We start from the raw sequence: 21,388 nt of genomic DNA on the forward strand, positions 1-21,388 counted from the left end.
TCACAATCATCGATCTCTCCTTTGCATTTGAGCCAAGCAAAAGCTAAAGCAAGGAAAAGTAAAAGTAAATGGAATTGCATAAAGCAAATTTGTAGACAAAAGTTTAATCCGAAAACCAAAAATAATTACCGGGTTGTGATTCGAAAGTGCGGCCACTAAAGGTGCACGAGCCAGAGGGGAAGTCCGGCAAACTGAAGAGCTTGCTCATATTCACGGCGTCTCTAAGTTGTTTCCACCTCCTTGCCATGTGGTTATAGTTATGTTCAAAGAAGGCTTGTCCTTCCTTGAAGTCGACTTTATATTGGTGGCTATCGGATACAACTTGCAAGATTTTTGCAGCACGAATTTGAGAGTCTTTGGACACGCCTATGGTGCTAAGCACGATAAATTCAGTCATTTTCTTTGCAATCTCAATATCTTTGACAAGAGCCCAACTGCAAGATGTATATGATACTCGTAAATGATCCAACCATTTCCAGCATTTTATTCGAGTTGATTGGTTAGGAGTAAGTATAAGCAATGTCTTCTAGCATAAAAAAAGTAAATAAGTAATAGTATTTTTTATTTGTTTATTTTTTTGGAAATCCTCCGAAAAAGTCAACTTCAAGAAAAGCTCAAACTTGTTCGGCACAGATAGTTAAATAAAAGTAACTTTCAAGCTCAGCCAAAGATGCTAGAATAAAGAAATATGTAAGTCCACACGGATCTAAAGAGCATTTTGACACCCGACAAGAAAAATAAAAAAAATTCCGACGTACTATCAAATTGCATAGCTTACCCGACGCGTGATCCAGCATGGCCAGTGCTCTTAGAGACGGTAAATAACATGATATCATGATCTGCAGGAGAAGAGATTGGAATGTACTGTGGCCAGTAGTAAGCAAAATCATGAATCAGTATTCCTTGCTTTTTATTGACTACAGCTTCTCTTGGAAAGCCATCGGGATTATTTGGAGACGTTACTAGTTCAATATAAGGCTTGTCTATGTCAAATGTGTAGGCATCGCCTGCCCATTTGTGTAGTCCAGACTTCAGAAAGTCGGTAATCAAGGGGTATGACTGCAAGAAATTACAGATACAGTGTTAAACTTTCAACAGAAAAAAAATGTTTCAAAACTTATTTTCAGTCAAAATAATTGCTTAATTTATATAAGCATTTATCTTAAAATCGTGTGCTCCCACATCACTGGGGCGAGAATTTGGCTCCAATGATAATCCTCTCGTCGAAGCAAATTCAATGTTAGCAGCAGAATATTTAAGTTAAGCTAAGGAATATGATATATCTCAAAGCAGCAAATTTGCAAAAATCTGATTAAAAATATTACAATAGCGATCGAGAATATTGGTCAAATCCCGGTCATTAATGATCATGCTACTTCCTTAAACTTAGATAACTAACGAAGAAATATGAGTGACATTCATTTTCAAAAAGACTGAATCAATAAGAATGGGAGACTTCAAAGTTACAAGAACTAATTTGGTAGATTTTCTTATATTTACTTCAATAAATCTAAGCATGTATTAACAAAAGGCAGAAGAATGGATAGAAGCAAAATGAAATATTAGGCGATCTACAAATATTCAATAAAAATTTTGTCTTGTGATCATTAGGCGAGCTACAATTTGTGAAATGTGCAACATCTACAAGAATTAACCTTACAGCAAATTATTGAAATTACACTACAGTCCTCTAAAGGGATAGTAGATGAACCCAATATAGAAATAAAATAATGTTGAAGTTATCTACAATGGTGTTTGACTTGGTTTGGATTCGATAACAAGCAAGTTCGTGAGTTTCAAAATATTCTGTTCCGAAGAAGATCATGAAAGTATTGAATTTCACTAATGCAATGAAGCAAAATCCTTTGTGCATTGAATGGAGTGATACACAATACATTGTGAAATATCCTATAATCACAAGCATTGATTGTTCTGTACCATTATAATATTTAAGGAACAATTATTCAGTTAAAAAAAGTTCCATTAAATAAGTAAGCGTTGTTATGGATAATTTCATAAACCGTCTTACCGAGTAAAATGGTGCAGCAGATACCACACTGATTGGCTCGGAAGAATTCGGTGGAGAGACAGCGTACAGCAAGGCCTGGAAGAGTTGTGTAGAACCTGTCCCAACAACAATGTATCGGTCCTCAGTAATAGCATTTCCGACTAATTTGTGCAACCTAATAATCGAGTTTGCAAATTCAGGCTCTAAAAACCAGCAAACTCTACTGACATCAGAAAAATAACTAATGAATTGCCAGCCATTAATCACAACTTTAGTTTTGTCTCCCATCTGCTGCCAATATTTCTCATACATTGTTGGATCTCCACTGCATAGAGTTATGCACATATTAATTTCATTACGTAATGGCACATGATCCTATGTTCTGCGAAAAAATGAATAAACTAAGGATAAATCCATACGTATAGAATAACTTCTTACAGAATGTTGCCAGAATAGTCTCATGATGTGGGACCTACCATGAAAAAAAATTGCCAAAAAATACCCTACCCACCTCTCTATGTGTGTATTCTGGTAGCATTCTGTGAAAACTTTTTTTGTACATCAAGCATTGTTCATAAACTAAACGCCGATAATATTTTATACCAATCAGATGGTCTATTAAATTCCCATGTCCACAATAACGATAACGCTGATTCTTGTCTATTAAATTAAGATATATGCAGCAAAAAATTAATAAAGGCATGGGCTGTAATATGATAAAGTGCATGATATAACATCACCTAATTAAGGGATGGTCCATAATCGAGGAACATTGCATTATGATTCAATATGGGATGGAAGGTAGCCCACATATGTGGGTCATTCTCCATCAGATGATCAAATGATTAGACAAATGACAAGTAAAGAATAAGGTCCTAATGGTTTGATTACACTATATTTTCCATGGAACTTGGAATTCAAATTCCAACTTCTACTTTTGGTCGGTTTAATTAACAAAATTTTTCAAGGAATTGATTTTCTAGGTACAAGCCGGTAAAGCATGAAATTCCACCTTTTATTTTCCCATGGGGTAGGTGGTTTTTGGAATTCCACCTTTTTTATTATTTTTATTATTTTTTATTTTTTTATTTTTTTATTGTTGGCAATGTGAACAAATTCTAGGAACAATTGTAAAAAAGGATAGCCCTTAAATTGACAATTTTTATGTAAAACAAAACCAAACGAACACCAAAATATAGATGATTTTTAGATTTTTTTTTTGGTTGGCAATAGAAACAAATTCTAGGAACAATGGTAGAAGTAGATATTCCTTAAATTGACAATTTTCATGAAAAATAAAGCCAAATGAATACCAAAAGACACTTTTATTTCAACATTTTCCACTTAGAAAATTATACCAATCAAACACTATCAATTGACAATTCCCAGTAAAACAATTTTTATACAATTCAATTCTCTGAAATTCATTTTCTTTCCACCCAAATTCTATCTTTGCAATTAAACAGACCCTAAGTGTATAGTTTGCAATCTTTAAGGGATCTTAAAGGACAAAGGGGGTCCAAATGTAGCAAAATCTAGGATGTAATTTTCATTAACATCCGGCCAAGTAAATCATTTAACTTGACCGTAAAAATGCAACCAAGAATTTGTTGTGCTTCGGCTCCACATACTGCATATAAAAAAAGGTCCTAATTATTAAAGTGTACAGTTTGCAATCTTTAAAGGATCTCAAAGGACAAAGGGGGTCCAAATGTAGCAAATGCACAAAGTAAAAATGACCCACAAAGATACATCTCATATAAGTAGACCAAAAGTAACTTCAAGTTCACAATATGTTGGCTTGCACATTTTTACTTTAACTTCTCGTGGTCCACTAATCCAACCCAATTATAGAGGACGGTGAGCTAATTTTTAAATAAAACTTTCCGTTAATACCAAAGGTGACTTTAGGTTAATGCGGTGGAATTAGATTCCATATTGACTTATAGTAATTAGCTGGAAAATAAGCTTCTTAAACACAATTCCTAATGTAATGGAGCACTTAATTAACCTAGACATGGAAGAACAATTTCCTTAATTAATTTAATATAAGTAACTTTCTCAAAACCCAAGCAAGTGCATAACATAAGAATGATCATGCTAGTCAATGGGAGAATCAAGGAAGACCATCCATGGTGCTATCATGCATGCTAGCAGTACAAAACTACACTTTTTTTTGCCTTTAACTTTAGAGAGATGTTGGGCGCACAAAATCCATACAGACCACTCACAGCAGAGGAGGTGGGGTGGATTTTTTTGACACTTTTTTATTCATATGAAACCCACATTCGTGTGAGATTTTTATATCCTTTCTGTTAAATAAATTCTGTATATATGGAAAAACTCTTTACTTTATACTCTATCATATGCCGTGAGAATTCACAAGCCGTCAGAATATGTTCCTGTCCCTCAACTGACAAATCGTAAACCCCTATGAGCACGTTAGGGAATCTTAGCAGTGGTGGCAAAGCAACCAAGATAATAATATTTTACCCATTGAAGTACTTAATTCTTTTTGCTATTAAAATACTAAAAAGCTCACTAGCAAGTACCAATACCCCATTCAGAAAGTTGCAATTTGTGGGTAAAGCTGATAGCTTTGCACAATATGATTTCGAACTTCGAGAACATGTTGATCACACAAATATCCTGCAGTCTGTCTACAAGAAAACGTGTCCGTTTTACTTTTGCAGCTTTGTCGATAAAAAAAAGTAAACTTTTGGTATTGAGAATCTGTGTCGAACGGACAAATATCTTAGGTTCGAAGTCCATCCCTGAAAACCGTGCCATCTATAAGTTTCAAAGACCATAGCTCGGAAACTATGAACAAGTTGGAGAGACTATAAAAACCGTTCCATGTCACTTTGTTGGTATAAGTCCTTAAAAACTTGAAAATTTAAGCATTTAGACGAGATGATTCAATATAAAGAAAAATAGGATGAAGATCTGAATGACAACCCCACGTTAAGAAAGAAAAAGGCTAGATGAAGAGATTAAGTGGGAAATAAATAAAATAATAGACTTACTGATCAAGATCGATAATCCCATCAAAAGCTTTTGAAGAAGAAGAAGAAGATGAAAATGGCTGCGGTGATGCTTCAAGAAGAGTCACGGAAGCATTTTTGCACTCATTTTTGGAGCTGAAAAATTCTTGATAATGGCGATTTCCCTTGCAGTAATCTCTGTACAAGAATCCCACATTCAAGGCCAAAGAAATCACCAAAAAATGCCCCAAAATCATTCTTCTCAAGTCCATTTTAACTCACGAACCTGCTGAAATTGTCAAGAAACAAGAATCCTATTCAAATTTCAAATTATATATATGCAAGACTGCAAGTATATCTATTATATAGATGAACAGAAAGAAAGACATGCCAGTAGAATCTTGAATGCTATTAAAGGAAAGACAAAATTACCCTATACTCTGATCAAGGAATCCATGTGTAGCTGTAACTACACATGGATTCCTTGATTTACAGCTACACATGGATTCCTTGATCAGAGTACACTAGTGTGATTGTCTTACCTTTAATAAATGCAGAAAATAGGGTAGAGAATATAATGAACCTTTTGATCACATTGGCTATTGCGGGAAAACAATTTTCAAGAACTTGAAAATGAGTATTGTGGTGAAGAGAAAACCATAAAAAGAATCAAGATTTTGCTCATATATAAGCAAAATAAGCAGCTTCCAATAACCCAAGAAAACCCAGTTTTTCAATTCAAATATGGGGAATTTTAAAAAATGGCCAAGTACATGTTTGTCAATTGAAAAGTGTCCAATTTTGATAACCTTTGCAAAAATAGCCAACTTTGGTATCAAATTGTCTTTCATATTCTTAATGAAGCAATTTTTTTTCTTTTTAATTTGTCGCAATTTTTAAGAAAAAGAATGAGAAGCTACATTAATATAAGGTAATACCTAATGGGAAATGTCATTTCATTATGTATTAGATAATGACCAATAATTTTGGATATAAATGAAGATAATGAAATAGGAAAAATCATTAACTCAATAATAATAATAATAATAATAATAAATAAAAAATTCATACTTCTAATTTATAAAATTGTTTCGAGAAATTTAATCTCATCAACAATTCTCCATAAAAGTTAAAATTTTTTTTCGAAATCTTATTTTTGTTGATAAATTGTATTTAATAGTTGTTGTGATATATTATCTAAATGGATGATTATATTTTTCAGACAATTAGTAGATATTTATTATAAGATTATTGGAGCATTTTAAAATAAAATTCATGTTTATTGTTTTGTGTTTCTCAAACATGGTGTCACAATCTACTTAAATAACATTGATATATGTATTTACAATGGTTCGCATGTATTAACAATACCATTAATGGTGGAAGAAATTCCTCGCAAAAATGATTGTTGAAGTTGAAGAAGATGAGAAATGCCTATGGTAAAGTGTTTGATCGATATTTCATTTTCGATGTTTTATAACTGTCGAGAATAATGTTGCAAACTTAGCGAAGTTACGGAACATTTTGTGTTTGCCATTGATCATATAGCTTATGGGTAACATGTTTGTTTTGGATATTTGTGTTAGCTAATTTTATTTACGTTGATGACATACAAATATGGGATATGCGATGAGGTTCGTTATTTCGCATGGCGGTACATTCGTCAACATGGAGGATGAGTGGAAGTGGTTTGGGAACCATACAACATTAATTGTTATTTGAAGTCACATTAGATATAAAGAGCTTCTCAATAAATTATTCGAAAAGCTTTATCTTGATAGAATGAAATTTCGAATCCACCTTAAATTTAAAGTTTCGAATATGAATGTACCACCGCTGATATAGCCAATGATGAGGATTTGCATTGGTATATTTCTATTCACGCACAAGCAGCTTTGTGTGTAATTGTAGGTCAATATAATGTCGGAGAGCAAGAGAAAAATGTCGGAGTTGATCCCTTTATCATCAATAAAAGGCATGAAGAAGTTGGTGTGTTCGAAGTGGAAGAATCACAAATGATTTCAGATACGGATGTTAGCTTAGTTGAAAGAAATCTGTATATTGAAAATGCAAATGAATCGAAAGATCAACGGGAAATTGTGGAGAACCAAATCTTTTTTAGCAAGAAACAACTACATATAAGACTTCCACTACAGACTTTGATTGAGAAGTTTTATTTCAAAGTTAAAAAGTCGAATACTAGATCTCTCATTGCATGTTGCGTGGATAACAACTGCCATTCGTTATTACGAGCTTTCAAGATAAAAAATTCAGATATATTTAAGGTTCTGAGGTACATGTACCTTAGCACATTTGTTCTTTAGATGTTCGTCATTATGCACACATGCATGTAACCAGTTCCCTTATTGGACAACACATAATGCGACGATTGGATGATGCAAACTAACTGTACAGTCCCACGTGTACTCTCAGGGATATTGAACGTGAGTTCGGTGTATGAATTAGCTATAATAAAGCTTGGAGGGTAAAGAGAAGGGTCTTGAATGGTACTGTGTTTTATAGAGTTTTCAAAAATTACCTTTGTATTGCCATTGTTAACTGAGAAAAACTTCGGAATCGTCGCACAAGTTCTTGTACTTCTTTTTAGCATTCAGGACGAGTCTACGTGGCTTTCGTGATTACATGAGATCGGTCATTTATGTTGACAGAAGTCATTTGAAGGGTGAGTACAATGGAACACTATTAGTTGCCACAGCCCACGATACGAACTTCCAACATGTTCTATTGTTTGAAGGATTGTCAATGAGAAAACAAATGCATTGTGGAATTGGTTCTTCGCGAAGTTGAAAGATGTAGTTGCGACTCAAAATGATTAGTGTTTGTATTAGACAAGAAGAATAGCATTAAGCGGGTAATCTCCAGGTTGTACCTGCTTTCACATCATGGTACCTACATCTGGCATATTGAAAAAAATCTTATCTCTAGGTATAGCAATGTCATGTTCTTGTTCAAGCTTACAGTACTAGCATACTGCATATCAAAATTCGAATAGATAATAGGATGGATTAAAACCATCTAACCAGTAGTTGCTTCTTATTTGGAACATCATCATGGTCATGTGCAAATTTTGATGGTAATCGGTACAACATTATGGCGAACAGCAGTGAAGAGTCCCTTAATTCAGTCCTCAGGCGACAACAAAATTTTTCTATAACCTCATTGGTCGACAACATTAGGTCTTTGGTGCAACAGTGATTTTTTGAGAGGAGAGCCACATCCATCAAATGTTAGAGTGCCTTAACACCAAAGAAGGATGAGGAATTGAGAAAATTGTTTGACGTCGATGCAACATTGTAAGTATGTCACTTGGATGAACTTGTGTTGGAGATTGGCATAGGCACGAACATGTGTACTGTCAACCTTATAGGTAACACATGCTTATGTCGAGAGTTACAGATGCGACAGATCTCGCGCACATATGCATCTCGAGTAGCATGTGCAAAGGAGAAATCACTTTATTCGTTCCATTCATGTTTCACCCCAAACGACCTTCTACCCAATGGAAATGATCAAGACATGAAAGGTCAATGAGCACAAAAAATGTGGACAATGCGGTAGTTATGGACACAATACGCAAACGTGTAGGAACCCAAGACCATTGACTAAATCATGACAATGACAATAAGTTTCTTATTTGAAGTGATCACAAAACTACAATGTACAATGACATCTACATGTCTTCAACAATGAATAGAGAAGATATCTGAGCTCATGATGACATCTCCCATGACATCCATACCCGGTCTAACATAGTTGACCAACTCGTCAATGTATTGAATACCAAACAAAATATGGCGTTCATCTGGTGAGATTTCGACCAGGATGATCTCATGGTCGGCATTATGATCACCAACTCTAGGTTTACTTAGCTTTCATTCGTTTCTTAAATCAGGAAATGAAATTGGATGAAAACCCATCTGACAGTGACGGTTCCCAAACTAAAAATATAGAGAACAAAGTTAGGCATTTGTTCATCATCGTTTGAGTCGATGATGATTGGATTGTTTATTGTAGACTCGGACAGGGAGATGTTCATAGCAATATCAATATGAGGAGTTTCTTCAATTGAAGAAAACATAGTTGAAAGAAGTTCTTACTATTAGGAATTCTTGTGAGGAATTGTGTTTGAACATTGTTTTTGAAGTCATATGCATGCTTATATAGAGGTATGAAACATGGTTAATGAGATGTAATTACTTTATAAGACTACACACCAACTCCTACTCTATGTAATTACAGTTGCTTGCCAACGTGGATTTATAACACACTTTTCATTAAAATTATATTGCGAAACTTCTAGTCTAATCATATTGTAGTGTTGGGCAAGGACAAATCATCATAATCATCACGTACATGCATATCTCTATCACCATCAACACAACCAAATCCAAAGTACTCATCACGCACATTATGTCTCCCAATTTATGTAACCACTTTCTCGAACCTACATTTGATCATACTTATATGATCGATCACATGATCCTTTATGCAGTACACATAATCCCCCATCTTCTGTTCAATACCAGTAAAGTTCACCCAGCCTGATCCCAATCGCCTTCCTCTGTTTAGTCAACATAGCTCTTATCTTATCTAAAGTCACATGCTCACCGGTAGATGATTTAGTAAGCTAGAAGTTGATTGCAAGTCTTGGACTGGATCGCAAAGCCCTTTGTCTCCACCTTCATCGTCTCTGAAATCCCTCAGACGAAGTCCACTTATATTGCCTCTCCTAGATTTCTTATGTCGGTTGTTGTTCTCATCATTTTGTATCACTTCGCCTTCTGTGGACAATCTTGTATTTCAGTTAATTGAACATTGAGACTGGTTAGAACCTGATCTGCAGCATCTTCCAATGAAACCAAATCAGCAAATTACGGCTGCAATTCTTCTTTCAGCAGTAGTGGTAGCATCGCCCACAAGTACAACTGGAAAGGGAGGAAAAGTCATCGAAATCAATTATTATGTATGCCGAAAGTGTAAGTGCAATCATATATGTAAATGCTTACATGTGTCCTGTTAAAGATATCTGAATATATTCTCGATTGAGGTTTTCTAGTGCCAGACTACCGCAATATTCTCGAAAGGTTGTCACTAATCTTACTCGAGAATCAAGCCCCAACTCTGGGATTGCCTCATACACCCACAACTACAAAACATTTATAACAGTGGTTATCATATATGGAGATACATAAAAATGTAAAATAGATAGAAATGAAATAAATACGAACTCATCTATACTTGAATATCAAGAGGAAATTCGTACAACGTATAGGACATTCCATCACAATCGTTGACCTTTGCCAACTTTGCCTGTCTCTCTCATCCACGGAATAGTGATTTGATAAGAAGTTTAAAACATACTATTCCCTATAGGTAGACATTGAAGAAATCCAAGTCGTTCACAATGAAAAGAGTTTCAGGATGTATCCCCACATTTCGATATCTGAAATTGAATACCCCATTAATAATTAGTGTCAAACTAAGCTTGTAATGATCGTTGCGGTTGACACATTTCAAGAATACCTTTTCCAGGTCGCTACAATTTATCCGGTCTCAATTGGTAAGCATTTTGTTGCGTAATCGAATTTTCTCTAAGATATTGTCAAAAGTCGATGATTAATGCGAACTCCAAGCCAATGATTAATGCGAACTTGGGCATTTCACCACACTCCAAGTCGATTATTAATGCGAACTTGGGCATTTCAAATCTTGCAAACTGTTAATTTATCCTGAACCAAGCCTCGAAACGTTTTCGCCAAATCACGTAAGAACATCCAAAGAAATCAGTATAATGTATTTAAATACGGAGATTACATGTATATATGTACAGATACACATGAACGTATATATATTGAATATGAAAAACTTGAGTCACTTGCAACAAGAGATGGGCTCCTTATGTGAACAACAAACTCAAATATTTCACAAACAAGAAATTTGAAAGTTTCGTAAAACAAAACAAACACAAAGAAAATTTGATAAGCAATATACAAATGATGAACGTGAGCAATGAACTATTTCTCAACTTAAATTTTATTGTATCCTCTCATTTAATGGAACATTTCAGGAATAAGAACCATCATTTTTTTACAAGAAAAAATTATTTGTTTATTATTCAAGTACATAATTACATTCCATCAAGAGGACAATACAAGCTTAAACCATAAACATCTTGCAAAGTCACACTATGAAACAAAATGATGAAAACATCTATCGTGAAGGAAACAAATGTAATGACATCTTCTTTAGATACACCATGTTTCCATGATGTATGGTACTTCGGCAAATGAAATATCCTAATTATATAATGAATGCAACATTTTATTTCTACACATCAAATACCATAAAGGGAAAGGACTATAAATAATTTAAGTATACCAAAAAGAGAAAGCTTATTCATACAAAAAATTTACTCGAATCATAGTGCCTTTGAATTCCAGGATGCCAAGCTCACTGCATGGAATTGGAGCATTATAATTGAAGTTAAAAAAAAATCTATTTGAATCCGAATGCAAATGCTCTAATTTCCAGTTAGAAAATTCAACCTGTGCCACCTAACATTGTTTAAATCTATTCAAGACAATGCAGCTATACTACTAAGATAACTTAAAAGGGGCTTCTTGTTTCCAAATAGAATTCTTTTAAGAATACTAATCAATGATACTATAGTGATATCATTAAATGTATGGCATATAGCTTGATTCGGATGCAACATGATGCATGCATTAACACAACCGAAGGCCAAAAACCATAAAGTGATACACGTATCCAAATCAATCCAAGCAGCATGACTCCACAATTTCACTTACATATGAAATTGAGTTCACGGGGATGAATGTCAACTAGACGGCCTCATGATTCCTCTAGCCTAAGATAGTAAATGAAAAAAAAAAATAAAAAAAAATCAAGGCACCACTAAGTTTCAAATAAAATATAATGAATTGACAAGAACAACAACGATATCAACTCATTTTTACCATATTTTCTCTACTATCTAGAGGCATATGGTTGGAATAAGTAAAGGAAGTAAGATACAAGTCAAAACTAAAAGTAAGAAAGACACACTGGAAAATCATGGATTTTTTTTTGGAAGAGAAGAATATTTAAGGTTAGAAAGAAATTAACAAATTTAAGAACGTTCTTGATTTTGGGACTGTCGAAAAACCAATATAAATAAAAATCTTTGCAGCTTTCATATGTGTATTCAACAATGGAAGATGGAACACAAAACACAGATTGGGAGTTTGTTTCTACTACTTTTGTGGGAAGTAAAATTAGAAGGCCAAAACACTTCCCCCAATAAAATCCTCCATTTATACAAAACTTCAAACCTCACAACACCACATATAAATACGCACATGGAAGAAGTAATAAATAGTTGCACAGGAAAAAATAAATTTAAGGACAAATGTGTGAGAATTTGATCGAGTGAGAAGAAGAGGCAATTGAGACAGAAATTGATAGGGAGTAATAGGCAAAACATGCAACAAAGTAGAGATGATGATCCATAAGATGATTCCGATGGTTGGAATTGTAGCGGCCGATGAATTGTAAGAAAGATAATATAGGATTTTCGATTGAAGAGAGTGAAAATGGAGGAAGTGTGTGAGTGGGTTTGGGTAATGACACGGGTTGGGTCGGGTTAACCCAAACCTAACTTACCCAATAAGAACCCAACTAAAAATTGATATGAACCGAGATAGGCCACAAACTGCCACCGAATTGTTGATTGTCAACGAGGGGTTGGGACCAAGATTTGAACTTAACTCAAGCCAATGAGATCATGCAATTGTTTGTTCGAGCTTTGGAGTACGCAATGTTGAAGATATCAAGCCCAGAGTCAAATTGCATGAGGGGCTTGGGAACTAAAATCAATTGGAAGAGCTTGGTTTGAACAAAGGGCGAGGGAGGCTGGAAGTAAAGCCATGCGATCACATGGCTTAAAATACCATGCTGCCGCATGCTGGCAGGCCGAGAGCAAAGCGGTAGAAGAGAAATGTTCCATGTGATCGCATGGAATAACACCATGCAGTCGCACAATACAAGTCCGAGACCAAATTTTTTCTTATTTGCGAGTTACCTAATTACGCTAGAATTCTATTTCCATTGATATTTTGTAATCTTTAGCACGTTATTTCCATTTTTAATTAGTTTTGGGGTTTAATATGAATAGAATTATTCCCTTTGATTGTAAACAAGACTTTGAGTATTGAATTAATTCGAGAGGCTAGTTTGCTTCCAAATCATTTGTTCTTTATTCAACAATTCGAACTTATTAAGAAATCAATTTTCTTGTGGTGTTCACAAATCCGGGTGAGATTCATCAATTGTGTGATCAAGAGGTCGATAAACTCTCGTTTGTTGGTTTCTTGGTTCATAGTTTTTGGGTTAAATCCAAAACCTTGCATCTTTGGCGTTCTTGGGAGGTTGATTTCAATCTAGTGCGGGTTTCGTGGTCGTCGTTGCTACGCGAGTTCACATGAAAAATAATACAAAAACTGATGGTTATAGAGAAAAGTAGCACTTAATGTGGTTTGATATGTGTACTTCTTGAAATAAACAGTGTAGGTTATGTGGCCAACACTATGATTTTTATTTATTTATTTATTTTTGTCGTCATTGTGGAATTATAAATGCTAACAAGGGTATTTTGCTCTAAATTATTACAAAATGAACATTGAAGAAATTTTGGACCTTTTTGCAAATGACTATGTGAAAGTAGACATTTGTTGTAATATCTACAAATATATATAAAAGATAGATTTCAGTCTCTGTCTATATCTCTCGATCTCTATGTCACACACACAGTGAAAAGCTGCTGTTTTGGCTATCTTCGTGCGATGTTGTATGTTCATTCACTTCTCTCATTTTTAAGAACTATTCTGTATAGAGTTGTGTGCTGTATATTCTATTGGCTCTTCTTTTTCTTGAGATCTCTTCTTCGAGCTAGTATAATTAAAAAATAAAATGGTGAATTTTGATAAAAGTTGTTAAAATTTATAATTGAAAAATTGTAGATCTCATTAAATATATTATTAAAATTAATTATTAAGCCTAATTTAGATTAAAATCTAAATTTTAATCACTACTAAACAGCGATTGAATCTTTTTGTCGCATCTTGCCCTTTTTTTTCGCTAAATAAGTTTGGGAGCTTTTGTGAGGGAATATTCTCACGCTTCTTGCAATATGTTTGGAAGTGTTTTTTATGTGTGTTCGAAATGATCAAATGAAAATTGAATGGTTTGGTTTCGATTTGGTTCCATATCCTAAAAATACTATTGATTCCATTATTAAAAAAAAAAAAATCATTGGTTCATGGTTCAATTCGATTCTCTTAAAACTAAAACCAAATGGTGTTTATAAATATTTTAAATAAAGGAAAAACGGAAGTTTTCTTGAAATTTCATATAATTTCAGAAATACTTCTTTACTTTTTAAAAATTATGCAATTTTTTCATTTCAAATTTTAAATAAATCATACCTCCCTTGAAATTTATGACAATTTTAAATAAAATATTCCTTATCAAAAAATTATCCAACCCCCCCCTCCCCCCCATTTTATATTTTGAATAACGCATGTCTTCATTGATTAATTTCCTGTCACATGTTAGCTTTAATAATAGTACAAATGTAAAAATATCATTTTGAGTTTTCTTCTATCTAGTGGCTCATATAAAATTAATGTAATACTTAAAATAATTTTTTAACACTTATATGTAAACCAACAACAAAGTATTATTTTGTTTATTGACTTTTAAAATACATGAATAGATACTCAAAATAATTATTAAAATCACTATGTTTGATAATTTATAAATATTAATAAATTGATTAAACTTTACTTTCGACAACACATTTCAATAAATTCACAAGTACTATAAATTTATACATCATTCATTTCTATCTATTTATAAATTATATAATCTAAAAATTCTTCCCAAACGTACCAAAAACGTTGAAGGATTTTATAAGAATTTATGATCCAAATAAAAGTTTGATGTTGATTTTTAGTTAAAAGTGTTGAAAGGTTATATTAATTTTAAAGGAGCCACAGGATGGGAGAAAGTTCATAAGTACATCTTCAATGTAACAACGTAAATTTATTGTACATTGACAAGCAAAATGGGAATGATGAGAAGAGTATCTCCAATGGAATGTAAATTGCATTAATTGTGTGTTACATACATAAGAGACATGACGTAGAAAAAGTGCGAAGATAAATTTAAAAAAATTAAATGAAGACATTTTTCAATGAGTATAAATTATAAAAAAATAAATTTTAGGATGTCTAGTTTACCTTCCATAGGTAGATGGTGTGCTAAACATTTATCACTTTTTTCCTTATCATGTAAACATTTAGGATAATGAGGAACACTTTTTACTGCAATCTACAGTCGAATTGGAGATGCTCTAAGAGAATATTGAACATTACCACTACGATTCATGTTACCATTTGAAAAAAGAAAAGTGGCCTATGAAGCAATGAGTTAATTCGAAATAAGAGAGATTTATGCAATTTTCAAAAATAGAAGGTGTGACTCTGCAATTATCATAAACTTCAGTAGAGATATACGCTATTCAAAATCTGAAATAAATGAGAGTTGTGTAATTTTATAAAGGGACGTGTCTCTGAAATTGTCATAAATTTCAAAGAATGTTTGAGTTATTCAAAATTTGGAATAAGGGAAATTTGTATAACTTTTGAAAAGTGTGGGGGTGTCTTTAAAACTTTCAGATACCTCAGGGGAGTGCTCTATAATTGCCCTTTAAATTATGATTATATAGTAATCATGTATTATTTGTAAATGTCTCCAAATAAGTGACTTTCATTGTTTATACACAGTTTAATTAATTAATTTATTTTTCATACTCATTGAGTATGATATCTAACACCGTGGTGCTCACACGCCGGCAATTTATAATAATTAAAAAAGTGTAAGCTTCTATTCGATAAATTTATAAATAAGAATAGTAGTAGATCCAACAAAATGTGCGGATTATAAATAAGTTGTTATAAATGCGTGATTGAATGCTTGAATTTAACTTAATTAATAAATTGTGTCTAAACAAGGGCTAATTATCACCAACATTGGTTGTCTTGGACTCCACAATTATTGTCTTAAAAATGAAGTATGTGCATTGCCATATTGATAAGATAAAAATAGAAAGGATTTTGATCTACATAACAATAATATCTAATGAATAGATTATTAAGTTTAAATTTTATCTTAAATAATTTTCGTCTATAACTCGAATTTTATCACCAATACATTTTTGATTGGAGAGAAAAAAAGTATTAGAGGGAGAAAGGGAGAAAGATAGAGAAAATTAAAATTTGATGACTTTTTCCATAACAAAGTCACTTCATCTAATACGCAGCTTCACAATATCTACTTTTTCTTAAGATGTCAGCTAGACTAAGTTCCACTTAGTTTGTGTTGGAAAGAATTTGTTTTAGACATTGTTTTGATTATGTGGAATTTGTAAGCAATCGAGACGCTCTTACTACCACCTACAATAGTGGTGAATAGCATTACTCTACAAATAGATAATATTAATCGTCGTTAATAGTGACATCATCAGTCCATGAGACAATGTACCTTGATTGATTCTTTGAAGCAATGATGTAGGAGTCCATTATTACCTAAATTGATGATAATCACTTAATGGTGAATAACATTACTCAACAATAATACAGTTGATCACCAATTGTGGATTGTGAACTCTAATGCCACCTAAATTAATATTGAACACCACTAATGATAAAATAGACAAGAGGAGTCAATTCCATACAAATCTACCTCAGGAGAACGATATCGACATCCCATTCAATCAACAAACAATGAGCATGAAGGATGAGGAAAGAAGATCAAACGGTTGGCATACTCACTATCTACAAATTTCAATGATCACATTGTTAACTAGACATGTATGCATAAAAAAGAAGATTAAGTTAACGCGAAGAAATAGACAAGTGAGAAGGAAAGTGTGAAAATATAGTGGAGACCATAATTTGAATATTTCATTCACTTTCGTGTTTTTTGTCCCTCAAATTTTAGAAACATGAATATTAATTTGCACCATCACTTGTTGTTCAAAATATTTACGACTTGCGTCTTCTAAGAAAAATTGAATGGAACTCAACTACTCATTTACATATGGATTGAGGACTATTTAAATACAACATATTTTAAGGTTAATATTTTTCGTAAAATCCACCATTTCTATATATCCTTGTTGAAGAGCTTTATTTTGATAAATTCAAAAGAAAATAGAAGAATATAATATTCTTGAATATATTGGCAACTACTTTGTTGCTTGGAGGCATATAGTAATTTTATTGTTTCTTTGAAAGTAACATGTTAGGAATAATTTAGTACGTTGAATCAAATAAAGTTGATTAAGATTTAGAAAAAAGAAGAAGAGAATTTAATATACATATATATATATATATTTATTTATTTATTTTTTTTTTTTTTTAAAGATGCTATCTTATCTTCTTCATCTTCATTTCAAATTGATGTTGTGATTCTTACAACCAATTAGTGCTAATAGATTTTATTTTAGACATAAAAATTATTAAAATGTAAATTGTGAAAAAACCCCAAGATTCGTGGTCCATTCACCTGGGTGCCCTTACCATTTTCTGTCAATTAACTTTGAAATTTTTGCTTTTGCCGTGCCAAGAGTCCAGTAAATGTTGGTCCAGTGTTCGAATTGATTAAGATATATAGAGTAAGTTTCAACGGTTCAACCTTTTAAGTACATGTTGAGATAAGATAGTTAAAAAAATACTTCAAACCGTCCATATCTAAACAACTTAATGTGTAAAAAGTAACTTTTAACTAATCATAAGGTTGAAGCCGCCCATAGGGTCCTTGGCCATCTAAATTTTTAGATGGGTTGAATTGTGATTGGTTTGAGTCTCTTTTATGATTAGTTGAAAAAGATTGAAGCGAAGTACTACCGAAATTCCCCTAGGACTAGTCTCTTTTTCAAGTATATAAACAAAACGTCAATATCGCATCCATTGAAGACGTGATTCTATGATCATCTTTCTAACTTCAATAACCTTTAGATTGTTATATTCGTGCTTGAAAAACAACCATATTTATTGGTTTACTCCTTTCAAGCAGACTTTATATCTATCCACTAAGGAAGAAAAACTCTAATGGGGTGGTCCTATATATACATGTGGTAGAACCATCCATTTAAATCACTTGCTTGACTTTGCATCATTCAAAATGCCACACATTAGTATTCGGCGTGGTATGAGGAAGTAATAAAGTGGGTATATGATTTTGAGATAATTAACTCTAGTTCTCAAGTATTGTAATTTAAATAGATGACTCCACAACGGGTACATATATGCCCGTTCTATCGAAATTTGTCTGAAGACGCAGACCTCATAGTAGATCAAATCGTGGTCTATTTAATACTAGTTTCACTTCATTGCCAAGTGTCTTCTCGACATCCTAATAAAGAGACACGAGCAACTCCGTAAGTAAGCTAGCTGAGTCGCTCTGAATCACATGGTCCAATTGACACCTCTAAATTGGTCTAGTAATTATCTATTCTTTTGATCTAACTTCTTAACTGAATTTCACAACTTCTCTTAAGAATTCTACAAAATTTAGGTGACCAAGTAAAGAATCCAAATAAAGATGAAAGGGACGATACATAAACCTCTAACCATCCATTTTGTCTGGCACTCCAAAGCTGAAATAAGGTCTACAAAAATGAGGTGTCTACAGGAAAATGTTTGAATTAGGAATTTTATGGACCACGTTCCAAAAATTTGAAAACTCAGTCATACCAATCTTTTCTGTACAATTTAGCCCCAGTATTAGAAAAAGCTGCAATTGACAATCCTAGATTCGTATGTCGTAGAATTGTCAATTCGAATTAAGACACCTCAATTCTTAAACCACTCAAATCTTGGTACTTTGCATTCGAGAGGGTTGGCACATCCACTCTGTTCCTCTCTCCCTCACAATGAACACTGACCGGTGCACACGATACTTAATCCTCTGGATTAAAGACATCGCGGCACATTGGACGGCAGGTGATATACGATACTCTTCCCAATATTAAAATCACATATTATGAAGGACTTGCTAAGATTTTTGCATTTAATATGGTCGCAATCTGTGACTAAGTCCAAATAAAAAGTGGTCCTTTTTGAATAACGAGGCAGTAGCTGTTGACTAGTAACCATTGAAGAGCGGTCCTTTCTTTTGTCAAGTGGCAAAGAGGCCCATTTTTATGATTTATTTACCGGATTTTGCTATTTCTACATAAATATGGTATACAAGCAGTTATCAATATTGGGTTGTGATACCAAAAATTACCTTTTGTGTGTCCAGCCCATTTGGGGCAATGATGATATAAGGTCCAACAGATACCACCCAGCCCATTGTCCAATAAATCAATGTTTAACTAGCTGAAACCCGGCCCAAACCAATTAAACTATGAAGTCGCTCTGGACTGTTTGATCAACTTAACCTAAAATCTTCAGTGGCTACCAATAATATATAAATGAGGGTTGAGACTTGTTTGGCCCTAATTCGAGTCATATTCTCTCTACCTCTTCGTGATTTTCTCTCAAACCTTCTGGGTCTCTCTCTTCGTGAATGTGTCTTCTGCTTCTTCTTCTTCTCTGTAAATCTTGATATTATGCCATTAAACTACTAGTTTTGTGGCCTCTGTGTGTTCCTACAGTCTGTGTGACTGTTCGGTTGAGCTTTGTTGGGAGTTCTCAGTTAGGTCTTGAGTGTTCTTGGTTCATTGAAGTGACTGTCTCTGTGTTTTGTGGTTTGGGACTGTGGTTTATGAGTTTTTTATTGTACAGACGGGTACAATGCTAAGATCTGAGCCCTAATCGATGAAATCTTGATGCCTTTGTATCTGAGAGTTTTCTATCTTCATTAGAGTCGATTTGGGTATTTTCTTGTAACAGTGGTATCAGAGCCGTTTAGGCCGTTTCGAGTCCCTGTCTCCGACTACCGGTCGTGGAAAATTAATTTTCACGGCCGGATTTTTTTTTTGAAGACGAACAGTTAGCTAAAACCCTAGATCTGTTCAGCTACGGATCTTGATTCTGTTTGAGGTTTCTTGCATTTTTCGTTGTGAACTAACATTGTTTGGTTGGTTCCTGCAGAAAATATTGATTTCGAATTCACCGGTGTGAACTGGTTTTGAAAGATATTAAGCTTCCAGCGTGAACTTCATCTGCCGGTCGATTTCTCTTAACTCATTTAAATTTTTCTTAACTGAAATACATGATTTATTGCTTAATGTCAAGAATTTATGTATTTCTTAAGATGTTGGCATTCTGAAATTTCTTGAATATTGCATATATATTTTGAGTTAAAGTGTTCTACAAGTGTTTAATCTTTGTGATTAAATATTGATTTCAATATATAGTCTGTTGGTTAATCTGTGTGATTAATTCTTGATCCCTATATACTGCAAGTTAATCTTTGTGATTATTAATTGACAATTTTTTGTCTTAAACCCTGTACATTTTGCACTGCACTACTGTGTACTTCGGGTTGAGCCTTGACCTGAGGTCTTTGAGCCTCAAGGAATCCTGGTGAATCCAAGACACACCACTGCATACTGAAGTGGTCCTTATTCCTCTGATTGGTTACTGTTAAGTATTCACTATGTTATATCCCCTGATATTCTTTCCATATTTTGTGTGATACTTTGTGATTGTCATACATTCTGTAGATAGCCCTAAAAGTTTTTTTTTTTAATATTGATTAAAAACTTCAAATGACAACGGGAACTTTTGAACTTGGAGTTTTTAATGGAAAAAGGGATTTCCCCATTTGGCAACAAAAGATGAGAGGGATTCTTGTTCAACAGAAAGTATCTAAAGCTATAACTGGTGAATATCCTGCTACTATGACTGATGATCAAAAGACTGAATCTAATGAACTTGCCTATACTTCCATTATTCTTCACTTGTCTGATCCAGTGTTAAGAAAGGTTGGAAAATTGGATAATACAAAAGCTTTATGGGATAAACTTGAGGAACTTTATTTGATAAAATCATTACCAAATTAACTTTTTCTGTTGGAAAATTTTTTTAGCTTCAAAATTGATATGTCCCGAGACTTAGATAATAATCTTGACACTTTTAATAGACTTGTACAAGATATAACTAATGCTGGGGATAAAGTATCTGAAGAATATAAGACTGTAATTTTGTTAAATTCCATACCTGATGCGCATAAAGATGTCAAGACAGCTATTAAGTATCGTAGAGAGTCTTTAACACCTAAGATAGTAATTGATGCTTTAAGAAGCAAGGATTTGGAAGTTAGATGTGAGAGACATGGCAAGGAAAGTGAGAACCTATTTGTA

The 21,388-nt window shown here is 33.4% G+C and overlaps 1 protein-coding gene and 1 long non-coding RNA gene across 3 annotated transcripts in view; both read right to left on the bottom strand.

The window, feature by feature from the left end:
* The window catches only part of LOC111408458 (tryptophan aminotransferase-related protein 2-like), a 7,740-nt gene extending 1,974 nt beyond the window's left edge, over positions 1-5,766 (bottom strand). The window contains exons 1-6 of the mRNA XM_023038213.1: positions 5,576-5,766; positions 5,035-5,281; positions 2,030-2,333; positions 779-1,059; positions 130-434; positions 5-43 (exon numbers count right to left, since the gene is read on the bottom strand). Coding sequence (XP_022893981.1) covers positions 5-43; positions 130-434; positions 779-1,059; positions 2,030-2,333; positions 5,035-5,264 — 1,159 coding nt within the window. The 5' untranslated portion in view covers positions 5,265-5,281; positions 5,576-5,766. The remainder of the gene's footprint in view (positions 1-4; positions 44-129; positions 435-778; positions 1,060-2,029; positions 2,334-5,034; positions 5,282-5,575) is intronic.
* Positions 5,767-9,284: 3,518 nt separating this feature from the next.
* Positions 9,285-10,964, bottom strand: LOC111408221. 2 transcript variants are annotated; one of them, XR_002705303.1, is made up of 3 exons: positions 10,277-10,964; positions 10,020-10,159; positions 9,285-9,938 (listed from the first exon to the last, which is right to left on the bottom strand). It is a non-coding gene; the product is annotated as an uncharacterized LOC111408221 (long non-coding RNA). The 2 variants fall into 2 exon arrangements; XR_002705302.1 differs by having other exon boundaries at positions 10,252-10,964.
* Between the last annotated feature and the right edge of the window lie 10,424 nt (positions 10,965-21,388).

This window comes from Olea europaea, chromosome 13 (assembly GCF_002742605.1).
Source record: "Olea europaea var. sylvestris chromosome 13, O_europaea_v1, whole genome shotgun sequence".
Classification (NCBI taxonomy): Eukaryota; Viridiplantae; Streptophyta; class Magnoliopsida; order Lamiales; family Oleaceae; genus Olea; species Olea europaea.